General features: G+C 46.5%; 1 protein-coding gene across 1 annotated transcript; it reads left to right on the top strand.

Moving 5' to 3' along the window:
* The first annotated feature begins 1,620 nt into the window (after window positions 1–1,620).
* On the top strand, window positions 1,621–20,550 carry VWA2 (von Willebrand factor A domain containing 2). Its single transcript, XM_068397456.1, has 13 exons — window positions 1,621–1,669; window positions 2,278–2,352; window positions 4,382–4,515; window positions 5,620–5,729; window positions 9,734–9,928; window positions 10,312–10,442; window positions 11,144–11,276; window positions 13,025–13,080; window positions 13,962–14,069; window positions 14,873–15,454; window positions 15,777–16,328; window positions 19,541–19,663; window positions 20,417–20,550. Exons 1-13 carry the CDS (start codon window positions 1,621–1,623, stop codon window positions 20,548–20,550), a joined length of 2,382 nt encoding a protein of 793 aa, XP_068253557.1.
* Window positions 20,551–20,696: the final 146 nt, after the last annotated feature.

Here is a 20,696-nt window from a genome sequence, read left to right on the forward strand (position 1 = left end):
AGGTGTCTCACCCACTCTTCTGAAGAGAAAAGCCTGCCCAGAGGAGAAGTTTCTGTTGCTTAAAACTTGGCTTGTGTTGTGGGGTTTAAAGTGTTACATGTCCCCAGACTTCTGGGATTACGCATAGGAGGGTCTTCCCACCTGTGGAAACACAGGGGTGCTGACATGCAGTTTCAAAAATTGGGGAAACTGAGGAAGTGAGATGCCAGCCCTGAAAGTTAAATCCAAAGTCAAACAATAAGAGAGAGGAACTACTGCTCAGCTCCTTCCTCTGACTAAATATGTTCCTTCCTGTAGGAGCTAATACACAGAGACGTGTCCGAGGGTGATAGCAGTGAAAGGCTGGACTGGGACAGGCAGCGTGGGGACCCCGTGGGACACCCCGGGAAGCTGTTTCCCGACCCCCTGCTGTCCTGATGTGTGAGGTTGGCCAGACTATGCTTTCAAAAATTGTCACCTGGAGTGATGGCAATGGGCCTATTTTGGCGATTTCGCTAACAAGCATCATTTCTTCCCAGCTGCTTATTAAGTATATCACTTGCTGCAGAGACAAGTCTTTCCTGAGAAAAAGCCGTCTCTATTTTCTTGGAAAAACAATTGGTTAATAGAGCTGGTTATGAAGAAATGCACTTATTCGTCTTTAACCACATGAAGAAAATCTGCTTGTGCAATGAGAGAGGCAGAGACCCAGCATGAATCTGGTCAAATTTGCTCTAGTGAGTGCACCCAGCGCTTTTAATCTGGAGAAAAAAATAAATATACATGTTTTAAATAGAAAGCCAAGGCCTCTGCCAGACATGCTTGGTCTAGATCTGGGCAGGCTTGGAAGTGTCACTGAAGTCCACCTACGATGTGATGGCAGCCTTGCTGATTTCAAAGGAAAAATGAGCAGAAAATTGACTTTGCTGGACACTTATTCATAAAAACATCTCCCCAGAAAGCCAGTCCTTGGAAAATATAAGGCATGAAAGAGCCTGTGGTTGAGTGTTCTTGAAGACCCGCAATGAGGGTGGGCAGCAGCGCTGGCCGTGGCAGGCCATGCAGGACAGGTCCCCCTCTGCTGTACTCCACAGCAGGGACCTCTCAGCTGGACCCCAACTGATGGGGGGCCAGGGGGACGTGGCTGTGCCCTGTGCTTGGTGAACACCCAGAGGAGCCATGTTCAGCTCTCCACCAGCTCCCCAAGGGCAGCGGGGGCCCTGGTGGGACTCAGCTTTGAGAGGGAGGTGCAGTGAAGAGGAAGGAGATGGAGGGAGGAGAGTAGAGGTCTGGATGGCCACAGAGGGAAGGAGAGGAGGGGAGGCTGGGCAGTCTCTCCCGCCCCTGCGAAGCCTGCTTTCTCTGGTTTCGATATGAAGGGAGATGAGTATCTAGGGAGTAGGGAGACTTCCTTTTCTGTCATTCCCTTTATTTTCGTGTTTTTTCCTTCTATCTGTTTCCCACCCTCCTCCTCGGGGTAGAAGTTGCTTTTCTCCCTCAGACCAAATGTTTCTGAACTCATCACATGAGACAACCAGCAAGGAGATGGTCAGCTGCAGGTAAAGAAACCGGCTTTAGGAATTGCATTAATATTCCTCTCCTTTTTTTTTTTTTCTTTTTTTTTCTTTCAGATTTGTCACCATGAGCCTCTTGTCATTTGAGTCCATCTGTGTTTTCCTGCTTCCCCAAAGTATGTTTAAAGTCATCGTTTTGCATCAGTGGTTTCTGTCTTGGATGCTTCCCTGTCTCTGGCTGGAGTTCTTTGTTCCCAGGAACAAGAGCTGAATTGGGGCCTCTCCAGGAGGTTTATGGATAAACCTCTGAAACATAGTTTCATGCAGAAGGGGGGAAAGTAATACCTGGAGAAACAGCTTTTCTGAGAATCCAAACACATGTGACATTTGTATGTGAAGTGCCTAATTGATATGGGAAAAGCTGATGTTATTATTATGATAGTAAAAGTTCATAAATTTCTCCAGTGCAATTATTTGGTGCCTCCAGTGCTTATGACTGTAATCTTTGGAGCCTAAGCCTGGCCTAGCTCCCTGCAGGTGGTGAGCAGAGGGACTGTCCTCCTGTGTGCTGGAGTCGGGTCCTTGGCATTTTTTATGCTGTGTCCCTGCTAGAAGGAATTTCCTCCCATACACTGTTGTGCTGTGTCACCAAATTTTTTTTTAAAAGTGTGAAATCTATGCAACAAAACCAGCAGTTTTTGCTGCTACACATTTTAGCCTATGAGTAATTTTTTTTAAAGTCAGTTTCTAGTGTTGATGGGTGATTATCTGTTTGATCCCACAGTTTTGCTGGCATTGGGTATACAAGAAATTCATGCTGACCAGGAGATGATTGGCAAGATCTCAGCTGCTGGCCAGTGTAAGTTTGCTTTTTAAAGCAAGTCATCTACTTTCTGAATTCCTTCTTTCTTTGTTTTTCTTGTTTGTTTTTTTTTTAATTGTTATATTCTTTGTTTATTGTACCCTATTCAGTCCCTAAAGTCCCCAGCAATGCTCTGGCAAGCACAGCATTGTGGCTGCTTCTGCCCTAGCCTGGCTTTTCCCCTCATTGGTATTAGCTCTGCTGGGATGCCGACCTACTCTGTTTTTCCCAGACTGTCTATTTGCCAACTGGCTGGTGTTTCTGTCAGTTCCTTCAGAGCTTGTTTCAAGCAATCCTGATTTAAGCAGCCATGTTTAATGGCAGACTTGATTCATGGGCAGACCTCTTGTGGCTGATCTGTTCAGGCTGTAAAGCCATCACCAGCCACGATGTGGTGAGAAGGGACGACTGGGCTCTGGCTGGCCAGCAGACCATGTTCCCCTACAGCTCCCTTGATGTACATGCAATTGGTTACCCATAAACTGTATCACGCATTCTCCTGCTAGCCATTATTTTCTGTTGTTTGTCTGTCAAATGATAAATTACATTTTTTCCTATGCCAGGCATGCCCTCCAGCCCCATCCCATAGCACTGTGTGTTCAGCTCAGACTTTCCATCCTGATGTGCTGTGTTTGGATGTTTCTCACTGATGCACATCACCAAGAGCCCTTCGATGGGCTGCAGACGTCCTGCTTACGAGTCTCCTTAAGGACCTGCATTGCTGCAGCTGTGCAGCTGCAATACGGAGATCCCCACTCCTTGTACCGCTGTACTCCCGAGCAACCTGAAGACCATTTCTCCATGCCGAGCCCATACTGGGATGGGGGCACAGCAGTTTTCTCAGTGCGTGCTTAGGCAGGCAGCCATGGTCAGTGACTGTGGGCGAGCACCCAGGTTGTTGCATCTCCACGTTCAGATCAGCTGTGAGGGCAAGGCTGACAAGCTGGGATGGTGCTGACAAGGAGGCCATGCTCCAGCTCGTCCCCAGTGCAGTGCTCCAGGGCAAGGCTGGTTGCCCTATGAGAACACCCAGCGACCCAGAAGGGAATGCTTTACAACTTTCACTCCCTCATAGTCTGGTATTAGAAAACCCTAATTATAAAGACAGGTTTTTGCTAGCAGGACTGATTTGGAAAAAAGCAATGATAATAAAATGATGATGATGATAATGGGGATAGAGAAAGGGCACGGGTCCAAGGGCTTTTAAAAGTTTGTTGTGCTTGCTGCCTGTATAGAGCTTCTGGGTTCAGTTTCCCTTGAAGTTGGTTCTGGTAAATGCTGCAGAGGTGACTTCAAAATTTCTGTGTGCTTTGAAAATATCTCTTCAGAGTCTGCAGGCTGACACTTTTTTTTTTTCTTTTTGTTTGTTTGTCAGTGAAATTATGGGTTTCCACTGCACCTCAGGAACTTGTACTTGGGAGCAGACATGTTCATGCAGGCAGGGGTCATACAAGGACGTATCTCTGAAGACGGGATAAAAGGCAGATTTTTGTGAAAAGTGTTTCTGTCAGTGCCTCGGAGCTGTTCAGGGAGTTTGTGTTCAGAAAAATAAGAGTGTGTTTTGAAAAACATGCTGCAGATGAAATGCATCTGGCTCTGTGGGACTCTGTACACTTTGCAAACACCTCTGTGGCTTGGCTGGGAGAGGCTGCAGGTCCTGCTGGGCACAGCCGCCGCTCCCCGCTGCTCACCCCTCCACGTCCTCGATGGGAGAGCAGCTCTCTCTGTGGTTAATGGTATCACTGCATCAGCTCATTGGGGTTGTTGCTCTCATGCTGTCACTGAGCTGCTGACACCAGGCTGGGGACCTGAAATCTCAGGTGAAAGTCTTGCAGACTGTGAGGGCTGAACGGGCACTGCTGCAGGCCAGTGCAGGAGTGCACGTGGGCTTTGGGTTGTGAACACTGGGCTGCCCCAGTCTGTCCTCGGCAAGTCCATTTGTCTGGGCTTTCTGCTTTTGACTGTCTGCTTCCAGAGAGCGGGACTAATGAAGTGCAGTTTCACAGTGTGTATCTTTTTCTCCTAGTGATGCAGTGTTCTGCTTCATTAGACGTCCTTTTCCTCTTGGATGGCTCCTACAGCATTGGCAAAGGAAGCTTTGAAAGGTCTAAGCACTTCGCAGGCAAGCTCTGTGATGCCTTGGACATCCATCCAGACAGGGTGAGTGTCAGGAATGTCTCAGTTTCAAGCAGCTTGGCAATGTGTGGAAAGGCCAGTGATAACGTGCTGAGTGAAATTGCAAAATTCAGCTTAGCAGCTACCATGGAGTCAGAGTATTTATTCAGAAAGATGCAGTGGAGGTTTGTGAAGCAGTGGGGTCAGAGGACACTTCTTGATTCTTTACAGATTTTAAGCAGTTCCATTTGGTCTTCAGAAAAGACATAATCTTTCAGGTTAGAGATTATGACTTGTGGGGGTTTCCGCAGCTTGGGCAAATGATGGTAAGGAGTCAAAGTGCGTGTGCGAGGCTTTGCAAGATGCTGGGTGTCTCAGGTTAAATGGGCATTCACTTTTCGTGGCTCATACTAAATTGACTGAAAGTAGAGACTTGCATCTAGGAACCAACTTCAGTGTAGGCTTAGGCAAAAGAATTTGGACATTTAATATTTGCAGATTTGGTGGTTTGTTTTTTTTTAAAATACCATCCTTTCCTTAGTCTTTCTCTTAATTCTCGCATAGACTGGACTGAAAATCAGTAGCCTTTTCTCCTTTGAAGCTGTCACATTCCATAAGACTTCTTGTAAGGCTTCAGTGAAATATTCTGGATGTACTGCCCAATACAGACAATTTAGTCTGTTTGCATTTTCAGGCATTTTCAACTATAGAAAATGGTTTTAGAGGAGGTAGTGAAAAAATAATTGGTTTGTGTTGCCTACTGTGCTCAGTGCCAGAGGGAGCTGCTTTTAGTAATGGAAAGATTGCCTGCACGGTGTATAAATGGCTTGGCATAAAAGGTGTTATTTATAAACTTACTGTCCTTGAGGCTACTAGCTGCTCTGAATGGATATAGATCTTGAGTTGCCTGTAACTGCAGCAGAGGCTCCCGCTGTTTGCAGATGGACTTTTTTTGCCTTGTTTATAGTCTATATAGGTGATGCTGTGGTTTATGCTCTTTTTTTTTTTGGCGTTCATTTTGATTGCCGGTGGCTCAACATGCAAAATGGTGTTTGTCTCGATACAATATAGTGCTCCCAGATCTGTAAATTGATCAAAAGTGTAAAACTCTCACAGGCACCTTTCATAATCTTTAACCTTTTCTTTTAGGTCCGCGTGGGAATGATACAGTTTAGCTCAACTCCCCACCTTGAATTCCCGCTGGATTCGTATCTAACCAAACAAGAAGTGAAAGAGAGAATCAAGAGGATTGTGTTCAGGTCAGCTTGTTTTACAGCTCTTCTTTTTTTCTGGGCTGTGAGTGATATCTGGACTGAGAGTTTTTTGAGGTCCAGACACCTCCGTCTCTGCTGTGCATATGCCAACATGATGCCCCAGGGAGGGGGATGGATGAACACTGTCTGTGGTCCATAATCCACAGTCCGCTAAAAATGTGCAACCTGGTCTGTGTCAGTGAAGGTTGATAGGGGAGAACGTTTTCAGCGTCCCACTATAACATGGTAAATAGGGGAGAGTTTTCCATGAGCCTCCTGGCAGGTGTTTCTGGCAGTTTGTGCCAGGCGGTGGAAAATCAAGTGTGGCATTCCCACGGGGCTGAGCAGAGGCAGGACAGTGGTGTGCATCTTTGTTTTTTGGTGGTTACAATTTCCTTTGTCCTATGAGGTAGTGACGCATTGCTGGTCCCTAGATATCTGTGCACACGTGTCTTCTGAATTCAAGAGGATCAGGTTTTCAGGTGGAAATCTTTTTTCTTCCTGAATGTTAAGACTTGGATGTCTTCCCACCACCTCAGGAAACAGAGCCAGAAGCCCAAAGAAGCACTATCCTTAGAGCCTCTCAAAATCCAAACTTTTCATGTCTGAGAAATACATGTGGATCTACACAAGATCTGACAACCACCCCAAAATAACACTTGTTTTGATGATAGATGAAGTACTGGTATGGTCTGTAAGTGTCTGCTATTTCTTTAGCTGATCTGCATTAGGGCTAAAGGTTAGCTCAGTGTTTTCCGTGGATGTCTGCTGCTCTCAGCATGATGTACATATTGCAAGGAAATGTGGTCGCTTTTGACTTTTTCAAGCAAGATCAATTGGCTGGATTTTGTTGTATTGCTTTTGATGTTTATCAAATCAAGAAAATCTCTCATGTAACGTTACAGGAAAAACAGAAAACAACATGCACTCCTCCTCTTTGGCTGTTGCTCACAAGTCTGTGAGAGCAGAGAAAGTGAAGCAGTGTTTGGTGTCTGGCACTGAAATTCCTTGATGACAACACATGGTTGCTGACAGATCAAACAGAAATAATGACCTTGTGCTTGGCTAGTTTAAATGAAAAGCTGACATTTCAAAGTAGATAAAATAGTCACAGATGGATTCCAATTGGCTTCCGAAAATACGGGGTGTTTGACATCTTGGTTGAGAGGCTCCTTGATGTGCTTCTGATGAGCCTTTGGGCAGCGAGGCATTTTCTGACTTCAGCCCTGTGCTCTAGACATGGAGCCGAGAGCACTTGAGAGGAGGCAGCATCAGACTAAAGTGAAGCATCTGTGATTTATTTGGAGACTGCCAGTCTCTCTCTGTGAATCTCTTCCAAATAGCTTTTGAGTTCGTTGGCCAATTTCAACTAAATTTTGGTGGTGATCTCCAAAGCTATTTTTTTTACCAATTTCTTTCCTACAAGTCCATGGCTGGTTACAGGAGAGAAACCTTCATAGTGCTGTTTTTGAGAAAAGGCAGCAGGTAAAGTCCACATCTCCTTTGGCTTCAGAAAATCCTTATTGGAGTAATGCCTTAAACACACATCCGCTGTGTCAAAACCCAGTGAACCTCCAAATGCAAATTAATAAGAAACCAATGAGCTTTGGTACAGACTCTATTAACTTTTTCTAATCCTCAGGGCTCACATCAACTCAGCTTACTGAGTTCGTCAAGATTTAGTCATCAGCCTGACTATGCACAATATATTTTCCCTCATGCACAGCACTTTTCACTGAAGTGTCTGACAGCTACTGACATACTGGTCAGGAAAAGGCAGATTTGGACATGCTGTGAACACAAGGTTGTTGAGTATGCTTTGAAATGGTGGACTGCAGAAGAGGAAGTACCTGAAGAAAGAAGTTCAAAGCAAAAGGGCCTGGCAGATACTGAATTAAGAAGTCTCTGTGGAAATCAGAGAGTATACAGAAAAGAATGAACTTGGGCATGATCAAATGCTTTTCTAAAACACACGAATCAGATGCTAAAGCACAGGAGAGATGTTCAGAAAGCAAATGGGGTGTGTTTGTATCAAGGAGAACATGATGCCTCCAAGAAAGGGTATCACTTGTGGTTTGGTTCCCCTTGGTTGCTCTCGAGGGCAATAAAAGCAGCCCTAAAAGGCAATCATAGAAAGTGATTTGTAGCACAGCTTCTTGGGCAGAATTAGAAGACAACTGGAAATGTCTCCTCTGATCTAATGGCTTAATTACCAACAGGTCTGGAGTGTGTTCCCAGTGAGCTGGGCTCTATCTGGTGTCAATGGCCTGTTGGGGCTGGCACATTACAGACCTCTTGCATTGTGCAGATGGAGAACTACCAAGAAAGGAAGAGGGAGACTCCTGTCCATGCAGGATTTATCCCTTTGAGATAAGCAAATGTTTAGCCCTCCAACAAAAAAAAAAGAGATAATGTCTTGTAGGTAGGGATCAAAGTTGGTGACAATAGCTGAAGAGCTTGCAGTGAACCTCCGGCTTTGTGCTGACATGCAGCATACCTCTCAAACAGGCAGCTCCAGTATCTATGGGCTCAGCAGGGCAGTTAGGCTCTTAGGTTGAGGAGGCGTCCAGCAGTTAGCAAATCTCATTCTTTAATAATCTCACAAGAAATGAGTCTCAGGATTTCTAGAGCATCTTTGACTGAAGCTGCTCTCTGGCAAGCTGTAGCTTATTTTCTACGAAAATTGCATTCAAGGTTGCTTTTCCTTGGGAGTTATTGCACAGCTGCAAGGCTTGATCTGCCATTCCCTAACACTTAGCAGCAGCCCATTTTACCTGCTGATTTAATGCCACTGCTGGAATGTCCCCCCTTTGGCATCAGAGTCCTTATGTGGGTTTAGTACTTTGCTACTGGGAGGATTGCATCAGAGTCCTTATGTGGGTTTAGTACTTTGCTACTGGGAGGATTGCTGAGTATTGAACTAATCGCTTTCTACCTCAGAAACCTTTCCTTCTCCAGGGCAGAATTCAAAGGCTGTCAAAATATTGAGGTAGCTGGTTTCTGTCTCCGAAATGAGAAGTAAGGGGTACAGCTTGTGTGAACATAAGTGGCTGGTGCGCCTTCACTATCATACCAGCACTGCTGGCAAGCAACCTTGCAGATGTGAGAGTGTTGCTTTTGAGTTTAGCATTGGTTTTAGACAATTGGAGCATCAGGTGGCTTTTCTTAATGTTTATCTGTCTTAGTGCAAAAGGTACTGGTGAGGCCCTCAAGAAAGCTTGCCTTGTGTTCAATCCTTCTGAGTTTCCAGGGGTACACTAAGAAGCTTTCAGTATTTTTATTTCCAGGAGCTTTACTACTGGATGGACAAATGACTTTCTGTAGAAAACCAAATCAACCTGTGGATCAGCGAGGGAGAAAAAGGCAAGGACTCTGCATGCTGCTGGGCTGCAGAGTCTCGGTTACAAACTGGGACGTGTAGCTCCCTGCATTAGCCTTTGGTCCAAGAAGAGCAGAAGGTCCCGTGGAGGGAAAGGGATGATAGATGACAAGAATTTGTAGCACGTTTATGCATCAAGAGAAAGGAAAACACTTCAAGATGCTGGTCTTCGTTCATTTTGCCCACTTGTGCTGTGCTTTTGACTGGAATACAAGAGGTGGTTGTAAAACAGCTTTTCCACACAACTGTTAAAGAAGCGAATGCAATTTTCAGATGGAAAAGCAGAAGCAGTTAAAACATTTGTCAGAGATGGAAATAAAACTCAAATATCTGAGAGCTCTGGTTCCTCTTCTGATTGCAGGAACGCTCTGCTGTGTTAAAAGTCTTCTGGAGACTACTCTGGGTTGGAGAGGAGGAAGGTAAGGGTGGGTAGATGGGACCTATGGATAGGAAGATGACAAGAATGGCAAGATCAGACATCTCTGTGGATGAGTTCTGTGGCAACAGGCAGAAATATGCTAAGTTCCCCACTACCCCACCAGGGTGGACATTTGGAAATCAAGTGGTAAATTCAATATTGGGAAAAGAGTTTTGATTTCTGTTTTTTGGTTTTTGTCTCACTTCTTTCTAGAGGTGGGAGCACAGATACAGGTCGGGCTCTGAAGTACATTCTTCGCAAGGGATTCCCTGGTGGCAGAAACTCGAGTGTCCCTGAAGTCCTGATCATCATTTCTGATGGAAAGGCCCAGGGCAGCACTGCAGTGCCTGCAGTGCAGGTGAAGGAGAGACACATCACGGTTTTTGCAGTGGGAATCAAGTTTCCAAGGTAGGAAGCTTGCCACAGAGTTGGAAATGGAGGTCCAGCTAGCCAAATGGGAAGTCTAGCAAGTGAGGGATGGTCTTGTGCTAGATAGGAGTTTTGGAAAGAGAAAAGGGAATTTGTGGGGTAACACAGGCATGGAGGAAACACTAATTTGGTGGCTGGTGTAGAAGGAGGATCAGAGTTGGTGAAGAAAGCTCTTCCACTGAGTAGAGCTAGGCTACTACCTGAAACTAAAAACACCAGGATCTTGAAAACTGTTTGAAGGCTGTCATGGTGTTGCATCAGCTCTCTACTTCTTCACAGGGTTTGTTTTGATACTGAATTCTTTGGGGATGACTAAGTGTCTCTTGACACAAGTGGTTGATCCCCCCCTCCTTGCTCGGCAGGTGGGAGGAGCTGCACTTGCTGGCTAGCGACCCCACCGAGCAGCACATGCTCTTTGCTGGAGATGCTGATGATGCTGCCAACGGCCTGTACAGCACCCTCACCGGCTCTGTCTGCAGCACCACCGCTCCAGGTAACCCCTGTCCTGGCTTCTCCTGCATGCCAGTATTTTGAGCTTGGACAATGTCACTGAGTGAGAAAGATGAGGCAGTGTCAGAAAGCGTATAGGGGAATTAGCAGGTGTGCACTTTGAGGTAATGTGCTTCTGGTGCCCAGACCGGGTGGCATGCTTGCCATCTACCTCTCCAAATACCTACAAGCTGCAGGATGCTAAATCTTTCCATGTCTCGATTCACCTCTGAAAACAAGAATATTGGTCCTTGCTTTTATCATAGGGGATAGAGGGATAAACACAGTTGTGTTAAATCTTCTAATGGACTTGGCTGTGTGTTAAGAAGAGGCCACCAGGGACTTGCAACAGAGAGAAAAGATAGAACTAGGGTGGCCCAACGGTAGAAGAAGATCAAATACGTGCATGGTGAAGGCATCACAGGGACTGAAAAGTTGTCATTGAACCGTGAGCTCAGCAGTGCGAGTTTTATAGCAAAGCACAGGAGGGTGAATAGTGAAAACCCCAGAAAGCAGGGTAGGCTGGTGAGCTTGTGGACAGAAAATTTCTCTTCTGGGGTTTCATGGATGCTCTTTGAAGCATTGCCTGGTCTGCTGTTGGCAGGCAGATGAGGAGGACCAACCCATTTCAAAATGGTGCTCTACTCCCACAGACTTTGTATTTTCAGGCAGTTGATCCTCATTTGCATTTGTTCTCTGCTACAGGCTGCAAAGTTGAATCCCACCCTTGTGAACGCAGGACCCTGGAGACTGTGAAAGAGCTGGCTGGATACCATGTGTGTTGGAAAGGCTCAAAGCAGCCAAATGCAGTACGTGCGTCGCTGTGCCCTTTCTACAGGTGAGTTGGACACCCACGTCTCTAAAAGTGAGTGGGGCTGAGAGAAGATGAGAGATACAGTAATGAGGCTTTTATCTGACCTTGACTCTTTACTGGGATGAAGATCCCTCAGAAGACTGGTGCAAACATGGTCTCTGGACCTAGAAAGAGCCTCTCCCTGCTCTGACCATTGGCTGATCTGAGAAGCAAAGGGTAAGAGGAGGAGCTGAGACAAAGAAGCAGAAGATGATTTAGCCCAAGAGCATCATAAATATTATAAATGGAATTGGGATTAGTTTCTTACCTGTTGAACTGAGATGCTTTGAAGTTTACATCTCTGTACTGACTGTGCTGCAGAGGGTTCCCAGGTCTGGCTCCCCGTGCTGGTACTAGTTCTGTTTTCATCCACTCAGGCTTTCTTCCTTTCAGAGAAGCCCCTTTTGCTTTGCTTGGCTGCCCTGGGGGGCTTGGGAAGGACTTTCCTATGGAGAGGCTCCACTCACTGGCAGGAAATACCCCCTAGTCATAGTGCGGCAGTGCCAAAACTGGGATGCACACAAAGAGATGCATTGTCAGGTCGATGGCAGTGAGCTGCATGAGGGAAATGTCCTCTTGCCCAGGGAGAGGAGACTGGAGCTGAAAACCAATAAAGCACATCAGGTCTTTCAAATAATATTGTCACTGCAGTCAGTGCAGCGGGAGAAATGCTTTAAAAATGAGCTGTGAAGGGAAAGGCAGCTTCGTGCCCTCTTTGCTGATAAAAAGAGCTGAGTGAAGGTGGTGGTGTACAGAAATTGGTAGGGGGAGTTGTTTTTCCTTTGAAGAGGCGCTTCGTGTGTTTGTTTTAATACCAGGCAGTCAGATTAATGTTTGAAAATCACCCTAGATGCGGGCTGTGCATTGACGGCCTGCTGCATAGATATACTGGGGGACGATTGTATGGACAATTCCAGACAGGTCCTAATGGCTGTGAGCATTTTCAGATACTTGTACCTCAGAGCCAACGTGGGAAAACAGAGCAGCTCGTGGCTTGCTTACGGCATCCCAAAACTGACAGTTTTGGCCACAATTGCTGTGAGTTTGAGCAGCCCTAGTGTAGAGCACTGGAAGATTAGTGGCATGGTAAAGCTGCAAGTATTAAAGAAATAGAAAACTGATTAACAGGGATGAAAGTTTAAAGCAGAAATCATCTCACTGTCAGGAACCAACGTTAGCTGCCGCCTTATGTGTGTCAAATATATGTTCCTGCTCTAGGGTGGGTTTTTTTTTCATATCGCCTTAGGGCAGGGAAATGATGGAGGAAGTTGAAAAATCCCACTGGGAGGCACAGCTGAGAACTGAGGATTTCTTCCCAGTCTAAACCTTGCTTGTCCACTAGTTGTTACAGCTGGATAAGTTAGATACTAGAATTAATGTTGAATAAGAAATTCTCACCACTGTAAAATTTTCTTTTCATTCCAATTTAGAGCAAAAAGTTTAACATCTCTTTTGTAGCAACTAAAAAAAAATCCTTTGAACTTTAAAAAATCCATCCATAATCTTTAAACGTAAAACGTTAAAGTAGAATTAAAAAACAAGAGTAGATTTGATGAAATGATGTTTTTTCTTTTGCCACCCCACTCAGAATGGACATCTTATTTTGAAATACTTGTTTGGAAAAATTGTGTTTTCTAAGGAAAATTTGTTCCATTTAAAACACAGTAAGGTCAACCTTGAAGATACCTTGTTAACCTTTAAATTTATGATAGGTTTTGTTCTTCCTGTTTCAGATGGAAGAGAGTCTTGATAAAACACCCATCCAGATGCTTCCGAACTGTATGTCCAGGTGGGACTTAGCCTTTTTAAAAATTTTTAAAAATATTTACAAAGCAGGAAAGGCAATAACTAAAGAATAAAAATATCAGTTTTTACTCTCACTTCTAAAAATTTTGTTCTGAGTGAGAGATTGTGATCCTTAGCAAGAAGTTGATATTATATCCCATTTTTGTTGTCTCATGGCTACCTATGACCAGAGTTCTTTTCGATTCAAATATCTCCCCATCATTTCTCCTTCCACTTGAGAAGCCAGTTAATCCTCACCTGCTCGTGTTCCTGGGGCAGAGGCTTGCACTGCTCCCCAGTGCCTGCAGGGAGTCACTGCTCTCCAGCTAGAGGAGTATGCAGTGAGATGCCTCCACGCATTCACTTGGTACCACGAACATCATCAGTTAGGAGGGAACCTGACATTTGCTGATTGCCAGCCTGTTTTTGTGACTGTGGAAATAGCTATGGTCCTTGAGTTCTGCCCTTAACCCCATACTTTTGCTGGTTCAGATGACAGTTTTCTTTGTCAGTACAACACTGTCCAAGCAGCAGGCCAGACTCTGATCCCTTAATTGCTGGTGTGAATCTGGAAGGGCTGCATGAACCTTAGCAATTCTGTATTTACATGAATGTAACTTCATCGGCGTTATTCCAAAGCAAGTGAAGTGAGGTCGCAGTCTGGTTTGCTCTCTTCACCACTGCCTGTTGGAGAGCCTTCCCAAAATGACATCGCCATGGAGGTGAGTGAGGGTGCACGTGGCCTTGCATTAGTTCAAACTCTGCAGCAGGATGGACGGAAGTTTGACCCCTTTTCCACTAATGGCGATGCTTACACTGGCAGGGGATGGGAAGGGTCAGGCTCCCTGCTGACTCCCTGTCTTTCCCTTCCTTGGTCCTGTTTAGACCCTTGTGACTCCCAGCCATGCCAGAATGGGGGCACGTGTGTCCCAGAGGAACTGGACAAATACCACTGCCTTTGCCCGGTGGGGTATGGAGGAGACATCCACTGTGGTAGGTGTGAACCTGCACTCTCCCTCCTTCCTTCTTGGCCGTGTCCTGCCTTTGTGATGCCCGTTGCATGGCCGTAGGGACAACCAGGGTTGGGCTGCAGCCTTTGGGCTCTTCTCTGGGAGACAGGCTGAGTTTTCTCTCGTGCTGGTTATGGCAGTGTCAGGCCCGGTGACTGGGTCTTGCTGCTTAGAAAGCTTGTGGCTATGGAGAGCACCAATACTGACAGTCTCGCCATGGTGTGGCTGCCTTTGTTTCTAAGTGCAGGTGCTACGTGAGCAGAAGGACAGAGAAACTAGGAGAGATGCTTAAGTATGTCTGTTGGTCCCCTCCCTGCACACATGGGCCCAGGAGGGACTTCTGATTTGGGGGTTCAATTTAAGAAACTCAGGAAGGTCCCGATCTCCAGAAAATGCTTTGTACTTACTTCCCCCAGAATCAAGTGAGACACTTTAAAGTGTCTCAGGGTGTTACACATGAAGGTCTGGTGCTTGGACTCTTTCTCCACATTACACTGGAATTTGGAGTGTTTTCCCCAAAGTACTAAGAGAGTGGAGCTGTCATTTCTAATTTGAAGTTTGCCATCCAAAGTCCAGTAATCCCCCCCAGACTCCCATAAATATTTCCTGTCTCTAAAGGCTTATGTGGCATCCAACCAAAATAAAGTGCACTCCTGGCACAGTTGTCCTCCAGCTCATGCCATGTCTGGCAGACCATTTAGGTTACTGGACACAATGTCCCTTCTCCACACCACAGGGCTTCCAGCAGGCCCCAGCTGAGGTGGCCGGTATGCTTGTCTTTTTCAGCACCAAAGCTGAGCCTCGAGTGCAGCGTGGATCTCCTTTTCCTGATGGACAGCTCGGCAGGGGTCATGCTGGAAGGGTTCCTGCGCTACAAAGCATTCCTCAAGAGGTTCCTCCAAGCAGTGATGGGCCAGGACTCGCCAATGAATGTGGGGGTGGCCCAGTATGATAACGATGTCAGGATACCCATTGCAGTGGGCCAACACAAGGATGCATTCAGTCTCATGAAGAGCATTGATGCTTTGAATTTCAGTGGAGGAGGAACCCTGACAGGCAGAGCCCTGCAGTACATTGCACAGCACGGTTTTAGGAGCACCCCAGTCTTTGCAGATGTACGGGATGATCTCCCACGTGTGGTTGTCCTGCTCACTGACTCCAAGTCCCAGGATCCAGTGGCAGAAGCCGCTAAGTACGCGAGGGACCGAGATCTCTTCTTGATTGGTGTAGGCAGCAGCCTCCTGAGAGCAGAGCTGAACAAGGTGACTGGCAATCCAAAGCAGACAATTGTCTATTCGGACCCCCAGGACCTGTTCAACAGGATCCCAGAGCTGCAGAGAAGAATCTGCAGTGTGGACAATCCTGAAGGTAAGACTGTGATATAGGCATTGTGGGATGAGTTTGTCAAACCATGAGAAGGTCTTCTGAACTCCACTGGGGAGGAGGGAAGGACAGACGGATGAATGTCCTTGTTTTCTTTGTGTCAGTCACAGATCCAGGGACTAACCTTCCATCACTGCTTTTTATGAAGGGTCTCTCTCTGTTGATGTGAAAGGGTCATAGATCACCCTTCACAGTTAGTGTTTGGCAGTGATGAATTTTGCCCACCACTTCCCCCCCTGCTTCTTTTTGGTCAGAAAGGAGTACATATATACTCTGAAAAATACTGTGTTTGCACTCTCTTATCCAGGCTGCCAGGCACAGTCTCTTGATTTGGCATTTGTGGTGGATGCCTCAGCTGGAGTTGGCCTGGAGAATTTTCTGCGGCTGAAGGACTTTGTCAGGAGCAGCTTTTTGCACTTCAGCATCAACCGGGATGTCACCCAAATTGCCCTTGTGGTCTATGGCAGCAAAGCTCACACTGTGTTCGCTTTGGATACCCACACGAGCAATTCGGCTCTCCTCCGAGCCATCGACCAGGTGCCTTTCCTTGGGGACTCAGCCTCTGCTGGCAGCGCCTTGCTGCATGTTTATGGTGATGTGATGACAGTGCAGAAAGGAGCAAGACCTGGTGTCAACAAGGCAGTGGTGGTGCTCACAAACGGAGGCGGTGTGGAGGATGCAGCTGGCCCAGCTCAGCAGTTGAGGGACAACGGTATCTTGGTGTTTGTCGTTGTCATTGGGGATGCACAGAGGGACACGCTGCTGAGGGTTGCTGGGTCTCCCAACTACCTGGTCCACATTTCCTCCTATGAAGACCTGCGGCATTACCAAGACCTGATCATTGAAAGAATCTGTGAAGGTGAGAACATGCCAACCTTGCTCTTTATGCTGGTGCCACCAGCTGGTGGTAAACTTCGTAAAGCAGGCGTAGCAGGGACTTTCTTCTGTAGCCATTGTTATCGTAGGTTTTCTGATGCTTTACTGAGTGAGCTTGATATTACCTTTTGCATTTTACAGATGGGGAAACTATGGCATAGATATGTGGTGATTGTCCAAAGTGTTCCTATAGGAGTAGGAACCAACTTTCTTAAGAATCAGTCCAGTGGGTGAGGCCGGGCTTAGTGTGACTGGCTCTTTCCAGCCCTGCCAGGTCTAGGTTCTGCCTTCTCTGAAAGAAAAAGAAGTTTGCTCATTTTCTGACCTTGCTTTAAACCTGTAGAATTTGCTGTGCATTACTGTACGTCCTGCAGCGTTGTAGCGGGGGGCTTAAGGGGACACATTTCTGCAGCTAACAGTGTTGGTCCCCAAGTGAGGTCTCTGCTGTCTTGTTGAACAGGTTTGTGCCCAGGTGTTTGTGAAGTGGTGGGTCTGAATCCTCATCGCTCCTGTTCCTCCTTAGTGTCCTGCCACTGAAGTTATCATGTAGGCTCTCAAGATTTTGTCTGTGTTGCACAGGATTTAATCCTAAATTCATAATCTGTCCATTTTGAAGCCTACAAGCTGTTAAACTGAGGCCTTCAGACAAGTTATGATTAACTTTATTTGCAGGACAAAATCCTTATCTCCAAAGCATTCAAGAGGGAAGAATTTTCAAATATTCATATATAAGCTCATGTTTGTGGGGGGGAAAAAAAAGCGCACTTTCTTCAAAACTTTGAGTCCTGAGGGCCAGTCCCCAGCTGGAAAAAATTGACTCTGATACCAAGTTTGAAACAGTTGCCTGCTGAGTGTGAGTGCCTGTGTTTGATGGAAGTCAGCTTTTCAGAAAGGATAGCAGCCCTGGTTTGCAGGCATTTGTGGTGGCGAAAGTGCTTCTAGTTAAAATGCCATGCCTTGTTTCTCATTCAAAGTAGTCCGTGTTTAACATTTAGCTATTTGCTTTTGTTATGTTTTAACCCATTTGAAAGATCAAAGAAGAAACATGTTGAACTTCAGCACAGTCAAAGGTCCTTTTCATCTCTGGGCATGCCAGTTGCTCCTTCAGGGTTAGAAAGAACTACAGCGCCGTCTCTTTGGGGTGAGGAGCCGGTCTCCTGGCAGGCTCTGCAGATGGTTTCTACCTGGAGCTTTTCAATGTGCTCCTATTGCAGTGGTATTTTCAGCTGTGTTATAAAAGCAATCTACTGTACCATGAAATTAACTACGACGCCACGGATGAAGGGGAAGAGACGCCAAGGTTCAATGAGTCAGGGTAATGACATATCATTTCCTGAAACTGAATTGCTGCTTTCATTTCATGTGCAGGTAATCACTGTTTGTACTAGATAGACTGGGACCAAGGGCGATGTAAAGATAAGCCCTTCATTCAGTCTTCTACTCCAAGTCCAAGACTCAATAACAGAATCATTGTCTGTGAAAGGACTTCAAAAAATTTATGACTCATGATAAAAGTATGTGAAAAACAGACCCTGCCTCTGGACACCTGAAATATCATATTTATTCCAAGGCTCAGCTGAAAAGAGAACAGAAAAAAATGATCCAGGCTCTAGGAGAAAAGATCCCAAGCATTAAATATATATGAGCCTGATTAATGGAAATATAGACTCTTGGGATCATCAAAGGGTATAATCCCTGAAGTTTTTTTTAAGATGATACTGTGTTAACAGCAGGCTTGAGTTCAGAGAAATGGTGTCTGGATGGAATAGCATCATTCCCCCAAACAGGGACCATGAGGTTATACTTTGGGGCAGCTGTGGGGGGAAGTGGTGGACACATGGCATGTGGAGCAGAGCACCATGGAAAAGCGCTCTGGGGAGCAGCCGGCACCTGGAACACAAGTAGTGGACCCAAGAGGTCCCTCCAGCTTTTGTTGCCGGTGGCTTTACCACCCTACGATGAAAGCGAAAGCGCCTGTTCATGGGGATATGCTGTCAGGCAGGAGCCCATCTGGGATGTCTCATGACAACAAAAATGTTGTTGAACCCAACTTGGCTTCATATGAAATCAACAGGATCTAAAGACTGAGATGTCTCAGATCGGGGATTTGACTGTCAAAAAAGTGAATTTCAAAGATAATCTTGCCTATCTGAGGTGTAGGTTGAGAGCTGATGTGCGAACTCCATGTGTGAGAATGAGTACAACATGCGCTAGCTGCAGTATCTGTCCTGATGGATAGTGATAGAATTTACATTCTTTCCTTCTCCCCATTTTCCTACTCTGTGTGCTTTTTCTACCGTGGAGCAAAAGGCAAGGCTAGGAGGTCCAGACTCTGCGCCATGTAGTTGTTCAGCAGAGGAATTTCACACCCTTACCAACGCTGCGAAGGAGTTGCCAGCAGACTGGAAGCAAATTCCTCTGGGATGCAGCTACTTAACCTAACACATTCACAGCAAGGCAGCATGAAACACTGCCAGCCCTGCTGACAGCTGGGCTCTGCTGTGTTAAGTGGGTTGGGAAAGCTGTCACATACTTCACAAGAACAGACTAACAACAACTTGGGCCATGGTTGCAGGCTTTTCTGTCAAACCTCCTAGAAAAAAGCCCAGAAGTTTTTCTTGTGGTGTTTTCCATTCGTGCCATCCCTGCTTCTCATCTGACTTCTTGTCCTTGCTGCTCTCTGATATAAACTCAGGTCCTCTCCAGGATGAAAATGGGGTTTGAACTCTAGTGGTGTTTGGGGTTGTGAACTGCTTGGAGCAGGGCGTGTGTCTTGCTCTGCACTGGCAGTGTCTGGATCTGGGAGGGGTTAGAGTTGCTCAGGTGTTCATTGCACAGCTCTGAAGATGCTCTGTTTTGCTTTTCTTTGACATTCAGCCTAATGTGATGTCACTTTTTTAAGCTTTATTAGGAATATTGGCCTCCAGATCAGAACATTCAGCAAAGCCGTTCTTCTCCCTTTTCTCTAGGTTAAACACAGAGGAGCTTGTCCTCTGTGTCAAGAAAGGGTTGTGAGCTTGCTCCCTCTGCCAAGTTAATGTGGTTTTCCCATGCCATTAACCCTAGATGATGTTTTCTGACGTCTGGGATATATAGTTGCTGTTATTTTTGCTGCATTCCTGAGGGACACAGGTCCTAGCTATTAATACTCTGTAGATGTGCCTGAGCTTTCTGTTCTGCTTGTGTTCATTGCAGAAGCAAAAAGCCCCGTGAACCTGTGCAAACCCAACCCATGCATGAACCAGGGCGTGTGCATCCTTGGGCCTGGGAGCTACCGGTGCGAATGCCACGGCTGGGAAGGACCCCACTGTGAGAGCAGTAAGGATCAGCAGATGGCAACCGCAGCAGATGTCATCCGTTCTGCCCAGCCCCTCTGAATGGATCCCACCTCTCCACTTCTCCCTTGAGCAGAGATGTGGCTGTAACTCTTGGACAGTTGTTTGGTGGCTGGGTCTTGGTGCTGATGTGGCTGGCCTCTGTCACATGCAAGGTGGAGATGTTTGGGCTGCTGAAGGGAACAAGGGCTTCTCTCAAGAAGCTGTGCCTGTTTTACACATTCACTGAGCGAGTTGACTGTGAGGGGACCCCAGGAAGGTCTAGTAATTTTGATAATCTTCCACTCTGTTCTGTTCTTTTTTTCGCTCTGCGCTGTTAGGAGAAACAAACCCTCCTTGACTCCTAGAGTGGAAAGCTCTGGCTCCCTTTTAATGGGAGGGAGCTGTCTCTGTTGGAGTGTGACCTTCTATTGCTTTCAGTGCTTTCCGTGCTGCAAAAGCCTCCCCATTGCCTTACTCCTCTTCAGCAGGGGAGCAGTGGCCAGGAGAGGTGAGCCTCCGGCTCCCTAGAGGTGGTCCTGTGCCCCTGGTGAGAAGTTCTCAATTAAATGCTTTTTTCCCCCCCTTGTATTGTGCTCTTTACCTGAGCCCAGGAGTTCTGACTTCCACCCCATGGCCTCTAACGTCTGTCAGCTGAGGCCAAGGGGGTGCTTGTTGGGTTGTAATGGACTGAGCATGAACTTATCCCTTGGTCCTAAAGCTGTTATCCCATGTCTGTGTTTCTGTTCTGCAACAGGAGTTCTCCGGGGTGATTCTCCGAGATCCCTGGTCCTTCCTTCCCACTCCCATGTGCAGCGGAGTTCAAGCGGTTTGCAGCACTTCTCCAGAGCTCCCTGGCACACCAAAAGGCATGTGGATCAGAGACGCTGACACAGATGCGCTGAGTGCTCCAGTTCTCTGGCTGGGAACCCTTGCTGCCACTCGCAGGCACGATCCAGCAAGCCACTCCTGTCCTTGGCAGTGACTGAGTTGCTCCAGCACAGGGACTATGCTGAGGCCATTCCCAGTTCCTGCAT

The sequence above is a fragment of the Nyctibius grandis genome, chromosome 4, assembly GCF_013368605.1.
Source record: "Nyctibius grandis isolate bNycGra1 chromosome 4, bNycGra1.pri, whole genome shotgun sequence".
NCBI classification, from domain to species: domain Eukaryota; kingdom Metazoa; phylum Chordata; class Aves; order Nyctibiiformes; family Nyctibiidae; genus Nyctibius; species Nyctibius grandis.

Excerpts from the sequence above, each read along its gene's own strand:
- VWA2 (XM_068397456.1), top strand. The coding sequence starts at position 1,621 with ATGAGCCTCTTGTCATTTGAGTCCATCTGTGTTTTCCTGCTTCCCCAA. Across the intron at positions 5,730-9,733 it reads ATCAAGAGGATTGTGTTCAG|AGGTGGGAGCACAGATACAG; the intron begins GTCAGCTTGTTT and ends ACTTCTTTCTAG. Across the intron at positions 13,081-13,961 it reads CTTCCGAACTGTATGTCCAG|ACCCTTGTGACTCCCAGCCA; the intron begins GTGGGACTTAGC and ends GGTCCTGTTTAG.